Here is a 15,820-nt window from a genome sequence, read left to right as displayed (position 1 = left end):
AGGAGGAGCCAAGTTTTCAAAATCTGAAAACAATTTGAAATATAGCAAGGTTCTATAGCAAGTCAAATATTTATTTCTTTACAAATGTAGGTTTTTTACAGTGCATACACTTTCCGTTTTAAATATCACTTTGCTTACTCCAACAGTTAGTGTTCAGCAAATGGTCAAAATGTCAGGAAACATAAGCCAGCAGGAAATTTTTATCTGTTGCACCTCTACTACGTACGAAGTGCATTACAGTGCAAACTAACCAACAGAATATAGTAATAAAAAAATTCTGTAAAGGAACACTTTTTATGTATTTGTAGTGAATACTGATTTCTTACATTCTAAATTTCACAGAACTTCATTTCTTAAGAGCTTTACTTCTTTTTGAATACAAAAAATATTCTATATATAGTCTTTTCCATTAGTGGTTATAGCTAATGTTGCTTAGAGTAACATTTGGTTTCTTTTTCTGTCCATGATTAATACAGGGCAAATCAGGCAAAGGTGTCAAAGGTTTGATAAATTTCACTGGCTTGAACGTTTTCTTTGTTCATTTAAATAGTAATGACTATTTATGTATTCATCCAGAAACCCTTATTAAAGTTGAAATGCTTCTTCAACTTGCCCAATATGTGAAGCTGGAAAATAATTCTAAAAGAGACTTGTAGTAGAATTTATTTTTACTGTAAAATGAGGCAGGCAGAATTGAATTGAACTGATTAAGTATTGGCATTAAGATAAAATTGATGCTTCTGCTATATGTAAGAGAAAATATTGTTTTCAGTAACAATATTTCAAACCTTAGGATTGTTTCCTGAAAATTAAAAAAAAAGAACAAAAACAAAAACTAGCCCAGTCTTCATGGGTATTCTGCCTACATCATGCATTCCCAGTATTTCCTTGCCTCTGCTCTTGTTAATATAAAAAATATCAACATGGAAATAGGATCCTTGATGTCATGAGGTGATCAGTTTATGCAATATAAAATTCTTGATTATGTTTCATGCAGTATGGTCTGTAGAGTAATTAATAGGTCATTGTTGTATTCTTTTTTGAAGATTCTGATATGTTCTTAGAGGAAGTAAAAAATAATAAAATTTTAGAACTGTGATGGAAATTAATGTCTAGACTAGTGTTCCAAATGATTAACAGACTTCAGCATGAGTTCCAAATGTCTTTCTCCATCTTGTTGAAATATATAATCCAAAATGTCAGCATCCCCAATGCTACTCTGCATTTGTAAAGCTCATTCATAAACTGATGACTTGTACAACGTATTGTCTATGGCAGAGCTAAGATACATTTTTTTAAATTGTTCTACTTAAAATCCATCCTCTGAATGTAATTTCATAAAACCCCTTGCACGTTCTTAGCTTACTGTCCAACTGTTTAGATGTCTTGCTGTTCAGGTGAAGATTTTGGAACAGTAGCCATCTGCTTGCTACCTGTGTTTTACTGTAATTTTCATTAAATTATTTTATCATTTATTTCAAGCCCTCTGTCAAAAGGGTGTATTTCTTAATAGGCCATAATATGGTAAAAACCCATTGGATCTTGTCATCTCATTCAAGAGATTTAAGCTACAAAATGATGTTCAGTACACTCATCACTGAGAGACTAAAATGTTCAGATCTGTAAAATTACTTATTTTCCCACACTTTGTAAATAAACATATATATTTATAAAAATGCAGATTTAATATCACCGTAGTTTTTCAAGAGAATAAAAGCGTTTTCCAGTGTCCTTCTACTTTAACTGTATTTCTCTCTGTATGACTAATTGTTTGACAGTTTAAAGAGCTGGCCACACTAAATTTTTGAGATTTCTTCACCCTTCACACTTCTCTGCTTATAAAACATATCCAGAATTCTGGCTGCTAGAAGCTGCCAATCCGTTACAGTAGACCTTACTGCAACTTTATTACTAGTTTTAGAAAATTATATATATTCCACAAGTTCTTAACTCTTGCTAGATTGCCTAGCATAGAAGCATGGACACCTGCAGGGATTTTGAAAATATCTACTGGGATATTTTTGCTCCAAATTTTTTCTAATTTCTGTTGAAGTTTTTGCTTTAATTTTCTTTTCAATGTGGCTGTGCCTCCTCTTTTAGTACCAGATGTCAGAGGCATTCATAATTTTTATGAAATAATTAAACTTGACTTGACTTGAACTTGACTTTCAAGCTCTTAAGCAAGTTCTGTTGAAAATAAGTTAAAAACAAAACAAAACACACAAAAAAAACCCCAAAAAACCAGCAAAAATGAACAAATTACTCTTGGTATGTGTACTGCAAGAACCCTACACTCTTTCTTGACCAAAAAAAAAAAAAAAAAAAAAATTTAACATTAAAAGTGCATGTGTGAGACAGAAATTACTGTTGTAATTCTTGTAGGGAAAGTTGCACATTGTTGAATTATTCACAAATTCAGATAAAACATATGAAAAGGCATTAGAATTAAAATCAGGAGGATTATTCAAGGAACCCTGAGTGCAACTTGTAGTTTGCGCTCACATGTAAAAAATTAGTATAAATCTCTTTGTGTATCAGACACAATTTGTGCCTTGAGCTACCACTTTTGCCAGTGCATTTTGTAGGTCACACACATACTGATAATGCCAATGCCAACTACATTTTGTTTCTATAAAACTGATTCTTTGTTTCCTCTCTAACTTGAAAGAGAAATAGTCATTGCATCCTTCTCATCAGTGCTTGTTCTAACTTGATTTTCAATATCTTGTCCAGAGTATGCTCTCCAAAATCTTTTAAGACAGTTTCTTTCATAGTTAAGATAAGCTTTTCTCTACAGTATTCTGAGACTGTGAATAATGCTACTATTTAGTTTATACTTTAACACTGCAGAAAGTTTATAGACTTCTTTCTGAGCTCAGTGAGGTTTTAATCTGAAGACTGAAAATATGGCTTTCAATCTTCTTATGTCATATTCTCCAAGACTGTATTAGAGCTAAGCTGATATAAACCAAGTTTAAATTGATGTAAGTAGTGATATTTCTGAGCTGCTTCAGTTTTTCATGCTGGCTTAAAATTATATTTCTGTTATACCAAAGCAAATCACGTGTGTAAGAAGCCCTAAATAAACCAGCAAAACCAGTACAAATTCCTGTTAGAAAATCAAAGAAAATAATTGGAAAATTATTACATTATTCATCAGAACTCACTATTTGTGTTAATATTCAGAATTTAATTTTCCTAGACAGATACAGGAAAAAGCACAGCTAAATGGTATGTTGGAAACAAGGAGAAGAACTACTGATACTCAACTCACACAAAGGAATTCATGCCATTAATTCACATACAAACAATACCAATTCCTCTGTCATTGAATGTGTAACTAGTTTTTTACTTCAGCATTTTTTTGCTATGTGAAAAATACTTAACCAATAGTATAATTCTGGTAGTTTTACACAAATAGTGCCAGAGCAGATGATTAGATTAGCTGAGCCTAGCACCTTATATCTCAGGTTTTTCATTTGATCCAGTTTCATCTCCCTTCAGCCTAGTAATTTCTGGTTAACTGAAAGCCCACTTTGAAAAATAAGATATTGTTGTGCTTTGAAAGCAGCAATGGGTAGAGTTTAATAATTTGACTTGGCAGTTTATCCTAGTGGTTATTTACATTCAATCATAGAAACATGTGGCTTGCTCTATTTAAAAGGTATCTGTCTACAGCTTTCATCTTCTGGTTATATCTTTCTGTGCTAGATGAGAAGGCTTTTTAGCTTCTGAGTTATTTCTCTCCAAGGCATTACTTGTTTATGGTAATCCAGGCAGCTTTCCAGCTTTCACTTTGAGAAGCCAAATAGATAGAAGACTAACTGTCCTCTTAATGGCATTTGAGAACTGTAAAAGTTTCCAAAATATTTTTTATTACTCTTTTAATCTTTCTTCTCTCCAATTTTCAGGATGTTCTTAAGAAAGAGTGGCTCCCAAGGTTTGTGTAATATTTCAGTGATGATCTAATGTGCAAGTATAAGTAAAATTATCACCTCACCTTGAGGCTATATTCCACTGTTTCTGTTACCAAATACCACATCAATAAAGTTTTCTTAGTGTGATGTCCCTTCTGACAGCTGGAGTTGTTCATCCACTACCATCCTAAGGTTCCTTCTAGAACTACTGCTTTCTAGAACATGGTCCACAAACCTCTACCTTGCACTCTTTGTTCTTTGAGTTACAACTTTGCGATTTTTGCAGGGTATAACTTTGCTAATTGATCCAGGCATCTCATGTTTTTACTCTGCCGTTGTCACCTGCAGAACTGCTGGTTTCCTTCCCAGTCTTTAGTAACACTTTTGAATACCAGGTCTGATATCTTGAGAAGCAAGATGTACTATAAAGATAAAGACACACCTTCATTTGAGCAGCTTCTTCCATGATGGCTGCTGTTTGTGGTCAATCTAGTTAACTATAGTAATGCTGTGTAAGTGCTACATGTCACTAAGTCAAACACCTTTCAGATTTCTAAAGCTGTTGCATCTGTACAAGTATCAGCCAAAGCTACAGTCTTCCCAAAAAAATTAAATAAAATGTAACTCCTATTTTCATACAACATTGCCTAGCATGAACATCTCAGTTATGTGCCTGTCTATGGCCAAGTTTTTTTATTTCTTCTGCTAAGTAATAGCAAATGAGCATCCAGCATTTTCCATGGCATTGATGATTTCCCTGCTTCTCAAAGACACATGAAACATGAATATCATTGGGCCAGAGCTCTCTTCAGGTAGCTCTTCAAACAGTTTTCTGGGCAAGTTAAATGAGCCATAAGCTTTTAAAATGTTCATCCCGAGCTGAACCTTCATGGTTTGTGTGTTCAACAGTAGACAAGAAGTATTGCCTCCACCTCCTTGTCTGATACTAGCACGTCATCCCACTTTGTCTTCAACTGAGGGAAGTGCGCTATTGCAAATTACTTCCCTTTTCTGTATCATCATTAACAATTTTTCAACCTCTAAGTGTTGATATGAATACTGTTATATAAGAAGCAAACTGAGATATAATCAAATTAAACCCAGTAATTTTAATATTCAATAAATGCTTAGTCGTATGATGCTGTATTGTATAAAATGTTTATTTAGGACTTTTAATTTACACTGGTTAAGTGTTCACTTACACATTCACACAGTGCTGTTGTTTACAGTCTGAATTGTTTGACTTCAGTAATTCGTGCATATCTTCCTGTTTTGTCTTCCAGATTCCTGTCGCTGTGACACAGATAAGTTCAACCAACCACCCAGTGAAAGTGGGACTCTCAGATGCATTTGTGGTTGTGCACAGGATCCAGCAAATTCCCAGTATGTAGTATTGTTGTAGTGCTAATGGTTTGGAGGCTGAGAAACAAGTGTAAGCTGATTTCATCAAGGATGATTAGTTGCACAACAAATCACTTACCTAATTTCAGCTTGTTAGTTCAAGTGTAATTTTATTTGCTTGGTAATTCCCAATGTGGCTTTCTCTGTCATTGTTTCTTTTGAGCTGCTAAATTAAGTAAATAAAACAAACAAACAGCCAAATAATGTAAAATTAAGTTGTCAGCCAGAACAATTTGGTATTCAATAAGATACTTTATTTGGAATATGTCTCCTTATCCATAGTAGGGAAGAAGCAACCTGTTCACAAAAATCTCGTATATTCAAGTGAAAAACAAAAATATCCAGGCTGGAAGTTCTTGATACTTTACATTCTGAACTACAAATTCATAGATACATTTTAGTGAGAGAAAAGAAGAGGAGCCGTAGTTACTAAATAACATCTTGGGCTCACATAGTCATGGCAACAGTTCCTTTATGCTTTGTTTTAACATGCCGTGTTCAGAACCCATGGAGTTTGTTTAGCCATTACAGAGTGGGCTCAGTTTCCTATTGGGCTGGTTTTACTCACACCTTTGGAACTGATTTACTGAGTTCAGTTTTAGATAATCCCCAAATAGCAGGGTGTAGATGGAAGGAGCTGTACTTGAACAGACTTTTAGGACTGAGTCCAGGCATATTCTCCTAAAGTGAACCCTGGCAGAGGTGTGGCGCAGATAAAGCTCATAAGAACTTACTTTAACAAGCCCATTTTAAGGTAGTCTACAGATGAGGCTGACAATGAAGTTGCAGGTCATCCTATGCCCTCTTCATCACATTTCAGTAGTTTGTTTTTTTTTTTATATGAGGGAGCATAAATCCCACTTCTTACACGTCTTGCCATGGGGAACATGGAAAATTTCAGTACCCTCTCTTGCTTGTTGTAAACTCAGAATAGTGTGAAGGAGGTTGTCATCCCCAGATTTCACTTAAGAGGGAAGGTCTTGTAAGAAATCTGTTTCTGAAGTATGATAGATAGTTGTGATGTTTCTATGTTTGCATGGATTGTTTCTGGGTGCTTAGAAGCAAATGAATCTAGGCAACTCATTTCAGTAATTTCAGTGATGTTTGTAGGTGAATGAGCTGAATATTTCTCTGAGTCTTAGCTTGTGAGATCTCCTAACATTTATTCAGGTAGAAATTAGGTTGATTGACTTGTGTTAATTATTTATGAGAATAGTCACACAGAAATTGAATATAATCAATGCAAAGAGTATGCAGATCTTTTGGCATCTGGCCTCCATCATCAAACAGCACTACATTATGGATGTACAATTTTGTATGTAAAATATATGGTATATATTAGTCTTCATTCTAGTTTAAATGTTGTTTTTTTTTCCTGTAGAAATATTTCAGACATACACCTTGTTTTGTTACCACTACATAATGTTGGTTTTGATGAAGACACAGTTACATACTAGTTTTCTAGTTTTAATAGTTCAAGAAATATTTTTGTCACGTGACAATTTCTGCTAAGTGAAGTGACTGTAATTACCAGAAAATCTGTCTAGTGTTTTATCTTTTCCAACCAAGCTAATTCTGTGATTCTGTGATGTTAAACTTACTCTGTTCATTAAGATGCATTAAGGAATGGCAAGTGAGAAAAACAGAAAGTTGGCAAAGAGTCTAAAACACACCACTGCAGCACCTGTTTGGTTAGCATTGTTTCTGTATTACTGTGTGTAATGCACTGCTTTTCTCTTTAACGACTGATTCTGTGGATGGTGGTAATTCATGATTATTTTTGCTATTTAGCAACTCACACTGGAGCTAGTATTAATCAAGGGAACCATCAGTTTGTGGTAAATTTTCCTGAAGGCAAAATATGCTTTCAATGAAACAGGTTTATATTAATATGTACAGGCAAAATAATATCACCCTGACAGAGCTGCTAAATAATGTTGGCCCACTGAGAGCCAGTGTCAGATGCTCTTAAAGTATGCATGTTCTTGCATTCTTGTTTTTCAGAGGTGTTAAATCAACCGTGACTCGAGTCAATTACTGAAAACCTAGTATGATAGAATTGTTAGTTTACTTCGTTTGCTTCTTAAGACAACAGAAGAATTTGAATTGCTGTTTGCTTGTCCCAAAAGATGTCAAAGTAGCATAGCTATTAGTTCTTCCTTAACACTTTTTAAAAGACTTTGCCATTAAGAGAACCCAGTCACTCTTTATGTTCATAGCTAGTTAAAAAAAAAAAAAATCAAACAAAACCCCCCCAAACAAACTCACATAAAAAAAAAACAAACCCAACTGTACTTCTTCATTTTTGAGTTTTGTCAATTATTTTTGTATACATCTAGTACTTGAAAAGGAAAGAGGCATTAAGTACAATATCAGCCTACTTTGAATAAAAATATTCTCTCAACTTTCAGAAATGCTGAATGTCTTTGGTGCACTCTGTATACTCAGCATTCTAAAATTTCAATATAGCAGTCCTAATTGTATTGAAGTAAATTTGGAAGAATTAGAACTATTTATGAGATTTTTTTCAGACATACCATCCAAAACATTAGTAAAAAAATTTTTGATGCTTCCAAAAGGTGAGTTCTGAAGCCAGGAAAACATATTTAATTTTGAGGTGAGAAAAATGTGGGGTTTGATAAGCCATTTTACTTCAAAAGTGTATTTCATGAGTGCTGAAAAGAATCCTCTTGAAGAACCAAGAGGAAAAAGAAGGATTTTCTGAACTTTTTGAAATGGAGGACCCTGAGCATTTCATTCCTATTTTTGTTAATATACTTCCACATACAAAGGATTTGTAGTAATACCCCTTTTATCTATCCCTGAAAGAATACAGGTACCTACATTTTTCCACCTTATCTTTTAAGATTTAGAGCACAGAGATGGGATATTTTTGCTAGGTGGTTTTCTGCCTGTTCCCTATGTTTGAGGTTTTTTTTCTTTATCTGCTGCTACTGCTTGTATATAGATAATGCTTTTCTTTCCAAGCCTAAATTCAGTACTATTATATTGATGCAAATTGGTTAGTATTTTATATTTATATATATATGTATGTATAGATACATATGCCTGTATATACTCTTAGAGGTGCCACGTGATTGGTGGAGACAAAGCTGAGGGATAGCTTTACATGTTCCTCCAGCAAGTCTTCTCACTTTTCTTCAGCGTCTTTTCCGCATTAGGAACCTTTTCCCTGTCCTATTCCAACCACCTTTTCCTCCATGTTCCCTCTTATTTCTTGTTTTTTCTCAGCCATCCTTGGCATTCTGTTCTTGGTCTCCTATCCTGTTCTTCAGTCTCCTATGGTATCTTTTGCTCTCCCTTCTGCAGATTCCCAACATCTCTTTTCTACTTTCATGTCTTTTCTGCCACATCATCTTTCTTTTCCTTCAGGGCTGCTCCATTTCTCTTTTTTTTCAGTGCTCTCTCACTTTTGTCTTTCAGTTAGCTTTTTATTGTGCATGAAAAAGAAATGAAAAAAATATTTCCTACAACCAACTATTTTATTTTAGCAATGAAGAAGCCCACCAGTTAGCTTGTCCAGATTGTTTTCCAAGAGAGTATGAAATACACTGGCAAAATGTGAGAGTGCCAGATTCAGGGAGTTACTAGTCATGCACTTACAGACACTGTCTAGGTTTTTCTCCATGATGAGACATCCTTCTCCATGATTTTGGCCTGTACTGTATTAGGTATAGCTCTTTTAGAAATCCATACCTTGACAACCCAACATACAATGGCACTGAAATTACTCACTAACACTGTGTACCCAAAATTGTAGCTGAGCTCTATGTTAGTAATATCCCAGTTTCAGTGCAATTAGTGCCACTCAATACATAGTGTAACTCAAGCATATAAATAAGTGACAACTCTGCATGTTATAACTGTTTGCTGAAGATCTCTCTCCAGCTTGTTTACAGCAGTGATGCCCCTGAAGGAACAAACCTTAGCATTACCTTCCTGAAGGGTAAAAGAAGACCAGCAGTTTATGTTGTGATATTTGTTGTATAATGATGCAGCACCATCTGGGAAACTGGGAAATCTAATTTGCTGCTGCCTTACTGATAATGTTGTCATTTGCCTCCATGCAAAGTGGGGCCAAAAGTTTTTGCTCTGAATTCACACTATATACTCTTACTTTCCACTAGTGTAACTAAATCCACAGGATGGCAGCTCCTCCCTCCCTGCATGTTTGTCTCCTGGCTCAAAAGGGTTTAGCCAGGCAGTTGGGTTTCTTGGCTCTACATGCCCGATTCAGGAGCAGTGTGGGAAAGAGATGGACATACTCCCAGTCTTTGGTCATATAACAGCACTTGAGAGACTGGTATAAGGTGATCACAGTTTAAAATGTTCTTATTTTAGCCAAAGCCTTAATTGGCCATTGACCAGTCTCAGAATTAGACAGTTCAGTGTGTGGTGGTAAAGGATGTTTTTCACAGTTAGATCATGTGCTAAGAGCAGCTAAACTGGCAACAGGAATGAAGGTTAATCTAAAAGGACATGGGCAGTTTCAAAGTAAATGAGATGTGGTAGGCACAGAGCGTTGGTGCAGAAGTTTTTCTACATTGTTCATAAAGCAGGTATTTCAGAGCCTACCTCACTGGTTTGCTTATTCACAGATAACATACGTCTTTGAGGTACAGCTTCCAGGATTGAAAGGATTTTTAAGGAACTTTTAATAGAATGATAAACTTAATACAATTAGGGAATCTGAGATTTGATCTAGATTCAGATGGGTGTGTAATAGTCCGTGAGCAAGAGTAATTGTGGTGGTGATATGATTACAGGTATGTTTGATCGCAGTGCCAGTGCCTTGACAATTAATTAGTTAATACTGAAGAGCTGAACAATATGAAGCTGTTAAAAAACAAACATTGCTTTGACATTCTGATTCCCTTACCTTTGTGATAATGGTGATCAGACATACCAGACTAGCAAAAGATTTATTTACATGAAGATTTTATTCAGCCAGTGTTGCTAAACAAAGTCCCTATCAAGCAAAGCCAGTGGCTGCATAGTACAGTATCTGTTCCCCACCCTTCTGTGTTTCACTGTTATGGTTTTCACAAATTGCTTGCAATGTAAGATGGGTATGTTTCATAAATTGTTTGCTTCAAATTGACTTCTACATAATCAAATGCACCCTCTTGACATTTGTGTTTTATCTATCAGCTAGACTTAAAAATGAAGATGCAGCTGTATGAATATATATGGTCTTGTTTAGGAGTTTTTGCTGGGTGTATGGCTGATCTCAATTCCCTAGAAATATTCCACTGAGAAAGATTTTTATTTGTGTGAACATATAATTTGAAAAATCAGACTGATGTCTCCAATATTTTCACATTTAACTGGGCTGCAAGTTTTAGCTGTGGAGTGCTGTATGAGAAAAAGTGGTTATGTGATGGAAAAGTACCAGAGAGATTGTGCATCTGTTAGACACATATTTAGAATGGTTTATTACTAGCTACTGACCCTTCAGGTATGTTAGAAAGTCATTGGTGCTCTTCTGGCACTGCTCTGTCTCCAGAGTACTCTCTCTGTTTAGTACATTTAGTTAACTCTGGAAGTTCTGTTTCATAGAATATTTATATGCCATTATTTAGTTTAAAACTGATGTGATAAAACTACATAGAAATGTTTTGTTACACCAGAATCTTGCACATCTGTGATTTACCAATCCATTGCTTAATCCCTTGAAGGGACTCTTTCAATTGGCCTTCTGACCACTAGGTCACTGAGGAATGTACTTACCTCAGGTAAGTGCTGGTGTTTCCTTCAGGTTTTTCTGTTGGGACTGTACCTTTGGCCTTGTGTTCAAAGATAACACATATACATGCCACAGAACCAAACCAAAGAGCAATCTCAGGCATGCTGTAAATTAAAAGAAATGTAAAATAAATAGACTCTGTTCTTGTAAAAAATAAAAATCCTAAGTTGTATCATTCAGTAAAAAAGGGTGCTTGAGATTTTCAAAAAGACCTACAGCAAAGTAAATATTTTCATGATGAGGAGAAGAATATATACATATCTTCTGAAATTCAGAACCAGGAAAAGTACTTCAAAATGTATATGAATGCAGAAAGTCCTTTTCCTTTCCTTCCTTCCCTGTTATACCTGACATAACATCCCTTTTCAGCAAAACAGCTGCAAATGATGCTTCAATTTTCATCTTTTCTGCACCAAATGGTTTCATTTTCACTCATAGTTCTTGTTAAGTTAAGGTGCATACTGAATACATGGGCTTTAAGCTCTTTGCAATTCCCCACTTGATGGTAAAAGAGCTAAATAGACAGCATAAGACAAGTTCCATCAGAGTGAAAGACAGTGTCTGTCTTGGGTTGGAGCAGGAATGTTGTGTGAAGAGGTTAAGAGGGAAAGTGTCAGGATAAAGTGATCCTTTTTTTTTTTTTTAATCCTGTTGAGTTTAGCTTTTCCAGCCTGTTTTGTAAAGGGGGTACAAGCTCAGAATTCTAAATAGGGAGGAAAAAGAATCTACACCTGCATTTTCTTTACAATCCGGCCATGTAGATAAATTTAAACACTTCTGTTTTCAACACCTGTGCAAGTATATATGAAGCTGTTAGAAGGTGACTATGCAAAGACCTCTCTGTGCTCAGGTTTCTCAAAGTAGACAGATCCCTCATATGCAAGCTCACCTCCTGGGGTTGCACAGTCTTCTTGCTGATGAAAAAAAGAGCAGAGTCTACCAGGAAGTGGGATTTAATGGGATCAACAATCATACTGAACTATGATTGATTAGAAATTAGTATTTTTATAACAAAGTTAATTCTCTTTAAATAATTGGTTTTTTTAGAAATTTCATGGACTGAAATAAAAGTGCCTGTGACCTAAGTCAGTGAAGAATCTGGATTTTTAGAAAGCCAGAAACTCCTTATTTCTTGCAAGCCCTATGAGGAGTCCGTTAGGAAAGGTTCAGAACAACAGGGTCGTAGCATACCAGGCTGTACCACTACTGATGAGATGAAATGGCATTCAGTTAAAGTACCAGCACCCACTGTTTTAATTTAGGTATTCTTTTGTTTGGGGTTTTTTTGACTGAAGAATAAAGATTTCTGTGGGAAAATAATTACAACCTTCAGCATTGGCAGGAGATCGCTCTGATTTGGCAGGTGCTTTTATGGGGCTTACCATCCTGGAAGCATAAACCTCTCACTGTTGGCAAGAGATTTCCCCATCTCAGCACATGATTAGCTTTGTCTTGAAAATCCTTTCTGTCCAGTATGTTTGAAGGACATGGCTAAGGTATTTATTGGAGTAAATATTTGGCACATGCCTGTATCTGTTTTTTTACCAATCAGAATTACTTTGTAGGCAAAACATGAAACAAGCTCAATTCTAGGTGTATTTCATACCAGAAGTTTTTTTATTCCAACTGACAGCAATAGCTTGATGATTGTTTTCTTTGTGGTATAAAGGCGGATTCCTGTGGCTGTGCTTTTAGAGGTTGGACATCCCTCTGTTCTTAGAAAGTCTTGTCTGCTTGAATCAAGAGGCACCTTAGCCACAGGACACGTTAGTGCACTTTCTCTCTTCCCTTAAAAACTAGTATTTATTGCTTGATTGATTTTAGTTAAGGTTCCATTTTCTATCTGAGAAAGGCCTACTACATCCATCTAGCAAGAGACTGCGAGAAACACTTCGGATTTGGTGCTATGTGATTGCTTAACAGCTGGAGAGCCCGTGTGAGGGCACTTCAAGCTGCAGAAACACAGCCTTTATACCAAGCCATGAGGAGTGCCCTAATCTATACAGGGCTGACAAATCCAAAGACTGCCTAAAATGGGGTTTATGGCTGTCTGCAATTCCTTTCCTTCTGTTGCATGTAGGCTCAAACCAACACTGGCTAAAGTAACCTGGTAATCCTTTGTATGTAAACCTTTATTCTTTTCTGGAATAATTCCACAGGGTCAGCAATTGTATTTTGCATTGATTTCAATTAGTCTAGCAAACCTCCAAAAAGGGCATAAATTTTAATCCAGCACACCAGGAAATCATTACTGTGTCAGATTGGTGGTATAGGCTGGGCTGTACTTCTAATTTTCAAATGTACAAGCTCACCGGTGTGCATTGCAGCCATGCACTTAAAATCTAGATAATTCAGAATACATGTTAGGATATGGATCTGGATACTAACAGTGATGTGTTTTTTTCACACTTATCTTATGCTTGGGTCTTACAATTAATTGTCTGTGTGTTCAAATCCTCTAAGGCAGTGCATCGACTACATTGAATTTCTGCTTTGAGAAACGGAGGTGCAGTCAGCTTATGTAAAGATTATGGATAACATTGTCTGTTTAGGAAGACTTATCTTCTTTAGTATAATGTTTTGAAAAAATGTGCTAGAGCATTTAGATCTGAGCTAGCATGTAGCTAACAAATTTGATTAAGCAATGAAATCAGTTTTGTTTGCACATCTTGACAAGAACTGACAAAATGAGCATATAAAGCATTTCTCTCAAGTCTTTAAGCTGAGAAATATTTTAGGAAAGCAAGCATCTGAATTATACCCTAAAATGTCTGACAGTATGCCGTCTAGAATTTTTGCCTAAATGAATGACTAAGATGCTTGAGAGCACACTCAGCATTTCTATAATCCTTTACTGGAAATAGGTGCCTATTCTGTCACCTCTGATGGTTTCTCAAGTTAAAAATTCTCTGTCCCTACCTTTGTTCCTTCATGGTGGCTAAAGTTAAAAATATATTCTTGAGGAAAACTGGTGTCATGTGTGCACCTAAGGAACAACGAGTAATCATGATATCCACTAGTTTTCACAACATAATAAAGTTGGGAAAATATTTTTATTTTTCTTTCCTGGTAGATGTCCGTAGAAGAACAATTTATGAGTACCACAGGGTGGAGCTACAGATGTCAAAGATTACCAATCTCTCAGCTGTTGAAATGATACCTCTTCCAAGTAAGTAAAACATAACATGGGCAGGAGCCATATCTGGGAAAGACCCCGCTTTCCGCTTGCAGCAACACATAAACATTTTGAATATTCTGTTTTACCTGTGAACCTGGAATCATGGACAGATTCATTTATCCGCTTTCAGATTTATTCCCAGGTGGTTGATTCATTATTCAGTGCATCCTCACATATCTTGATTTAGTTTATAGCCATATAGCTCCTAGTAGGTTTTGAATGAAATATGTGGCAAATCATTTTTTTCAGAGGAATGATTGTATTTCCTTTAAATCTGTGTACTCAAGAAAAAAATCACGGTTTTCATGCTTGCAAGTCAAACACAAATAATTCTGTGTACTGTGCATCATATTGCAAAGGAATATACCCAAACACATTTTGCAGTTCATCTGCCTAATTTCTCCAAGATAAAACTACATTGCTTAGACATCTCTGGGTTTAAACTGCCAGCTGTACTACTGTAAAAAAAGAAGAAACAGCTTTTTTTTTTTGCACATTTTCCTGTCAGTCTTACTTTCTGCCAACATCTGAATGTTAGCAACGTGAAGGAACACTGGAGCCAGGGAAGAAAGAGACTTAAGGAAATACATAGAAAGATAAAAAGTTAACAATGAAGCTGAATGAACAGTTGTGGAAGTGGGAGTACATTCACAAATGGAATACAAATTAAATCCTATAGATAAAATGTACCTCTGTGGAAATGGTTGTGCAGTGCAATGTAATAGGCTGGGTTTAGTGTCTATTTTTGGATGTGTGTGAACCTGGTGAGGCCCTAAGTATAAGTTATCAGAAGATGTAACCTTCTTTTGTGCTTTTTAAGATAATTATTTGTGCGACTAATAAAATAATTTGTGTTTGTTTATCTATATCCCAGCTTGTCTCCAGTTTACCAGCTGTGGCCCCTGTGTCACTGCCCAGATTGGCTTCAACTGCAGCTGGTGCAGCAAACTCCAAAGGTAAAGAATTTTCTTTTTTGCATGTGTATGAAGCTGTGCTCAAGGGATATCCAGAAACACTGCCTGTAGGTTATTCAGCACACGGGGTTGTTAGGTTCATGAACATTCACATGAACATCCACCTCCATTTTGATTACTAGCAACACATCATTGTCCCATTTCACTTCATTTCAAAATCTTAGGCATGAGTGTTTAAACTGGTTGGTTTTGGACTTTAACCCTTGTTTCTCTTTCCTTAACCCTACTTTAAAAGCATTTTGAAGGAGAACAAGTAAAAATCATAATAAAATTAATATTTTCTCCCTATGCCTTTCCCTGTCCCTATCCCTACCCCTGACTTTATAAAAACAAACAAACAAACAAACAAACAAACAAACCCACACATATGGAGATGTGGGGTGGTAATGTAATGGTAAAGACATACTTGTTCTCTTAACCGCAGGGAGACAGACACATCCAAAGACTCAGTCTTTTCTCTTTTAACCTTCATTATACTTAGTGGGTATGTTGAGCATCTCACTGCCACATTGACAACGGCAGTAAAATTAGTAGCAGGAGGGATTTAGATTCTGTAGACCAGCTGGAGCATAGACAGCAAAAT

The 15,820-nt window shown here is 35.8% G+C and overlaps 1 protein-coding gene across 1 annotated transcript in view; it reads left to right on the top strand.

The window, feature by feature from the left end:
* PLXDC2 (plexin domain containing 2) overlaps positions 1-15,820 on the top strand; it is a 254,357-nt gene that overhangs the window by 194,191 nt on the left and 44,346 nt on the right. The window contains exons 8-10 of the mRNA XM_051611612.1: positions 5,201-5,300; positions 14,159-14,254; positions 15,138-15,219. Coding sequence (XP_051467572.1) covers positions 5,201-5,300; positions 14,159-14,254; positions 15,138-15,219 — 278 coding nt within the window. The remainder of the gene's footprint in view (positions 1-5,200; positions 5,301-14,158; positions 14,255-15,137; positions 15,220-15,820) is intronic.

The sequence above is a fragment of the Apus apus genome, chromosome 2 (genome assembly GCF_020740795.1).
Source record: "Apus apus isolate bApuApu2 chromosome 2, bApuApu2.pri.cur, whole genome shotgun sequence".
NCBI classification, from domain to species: Eukaryota; Metazoa; Chordata; class Aves; order Apodiformes; family Apodidae; genus Apus; species Apus apus.
This window is presented reverse-complemented; position numbering and strand designations above follow the sequence as displayed.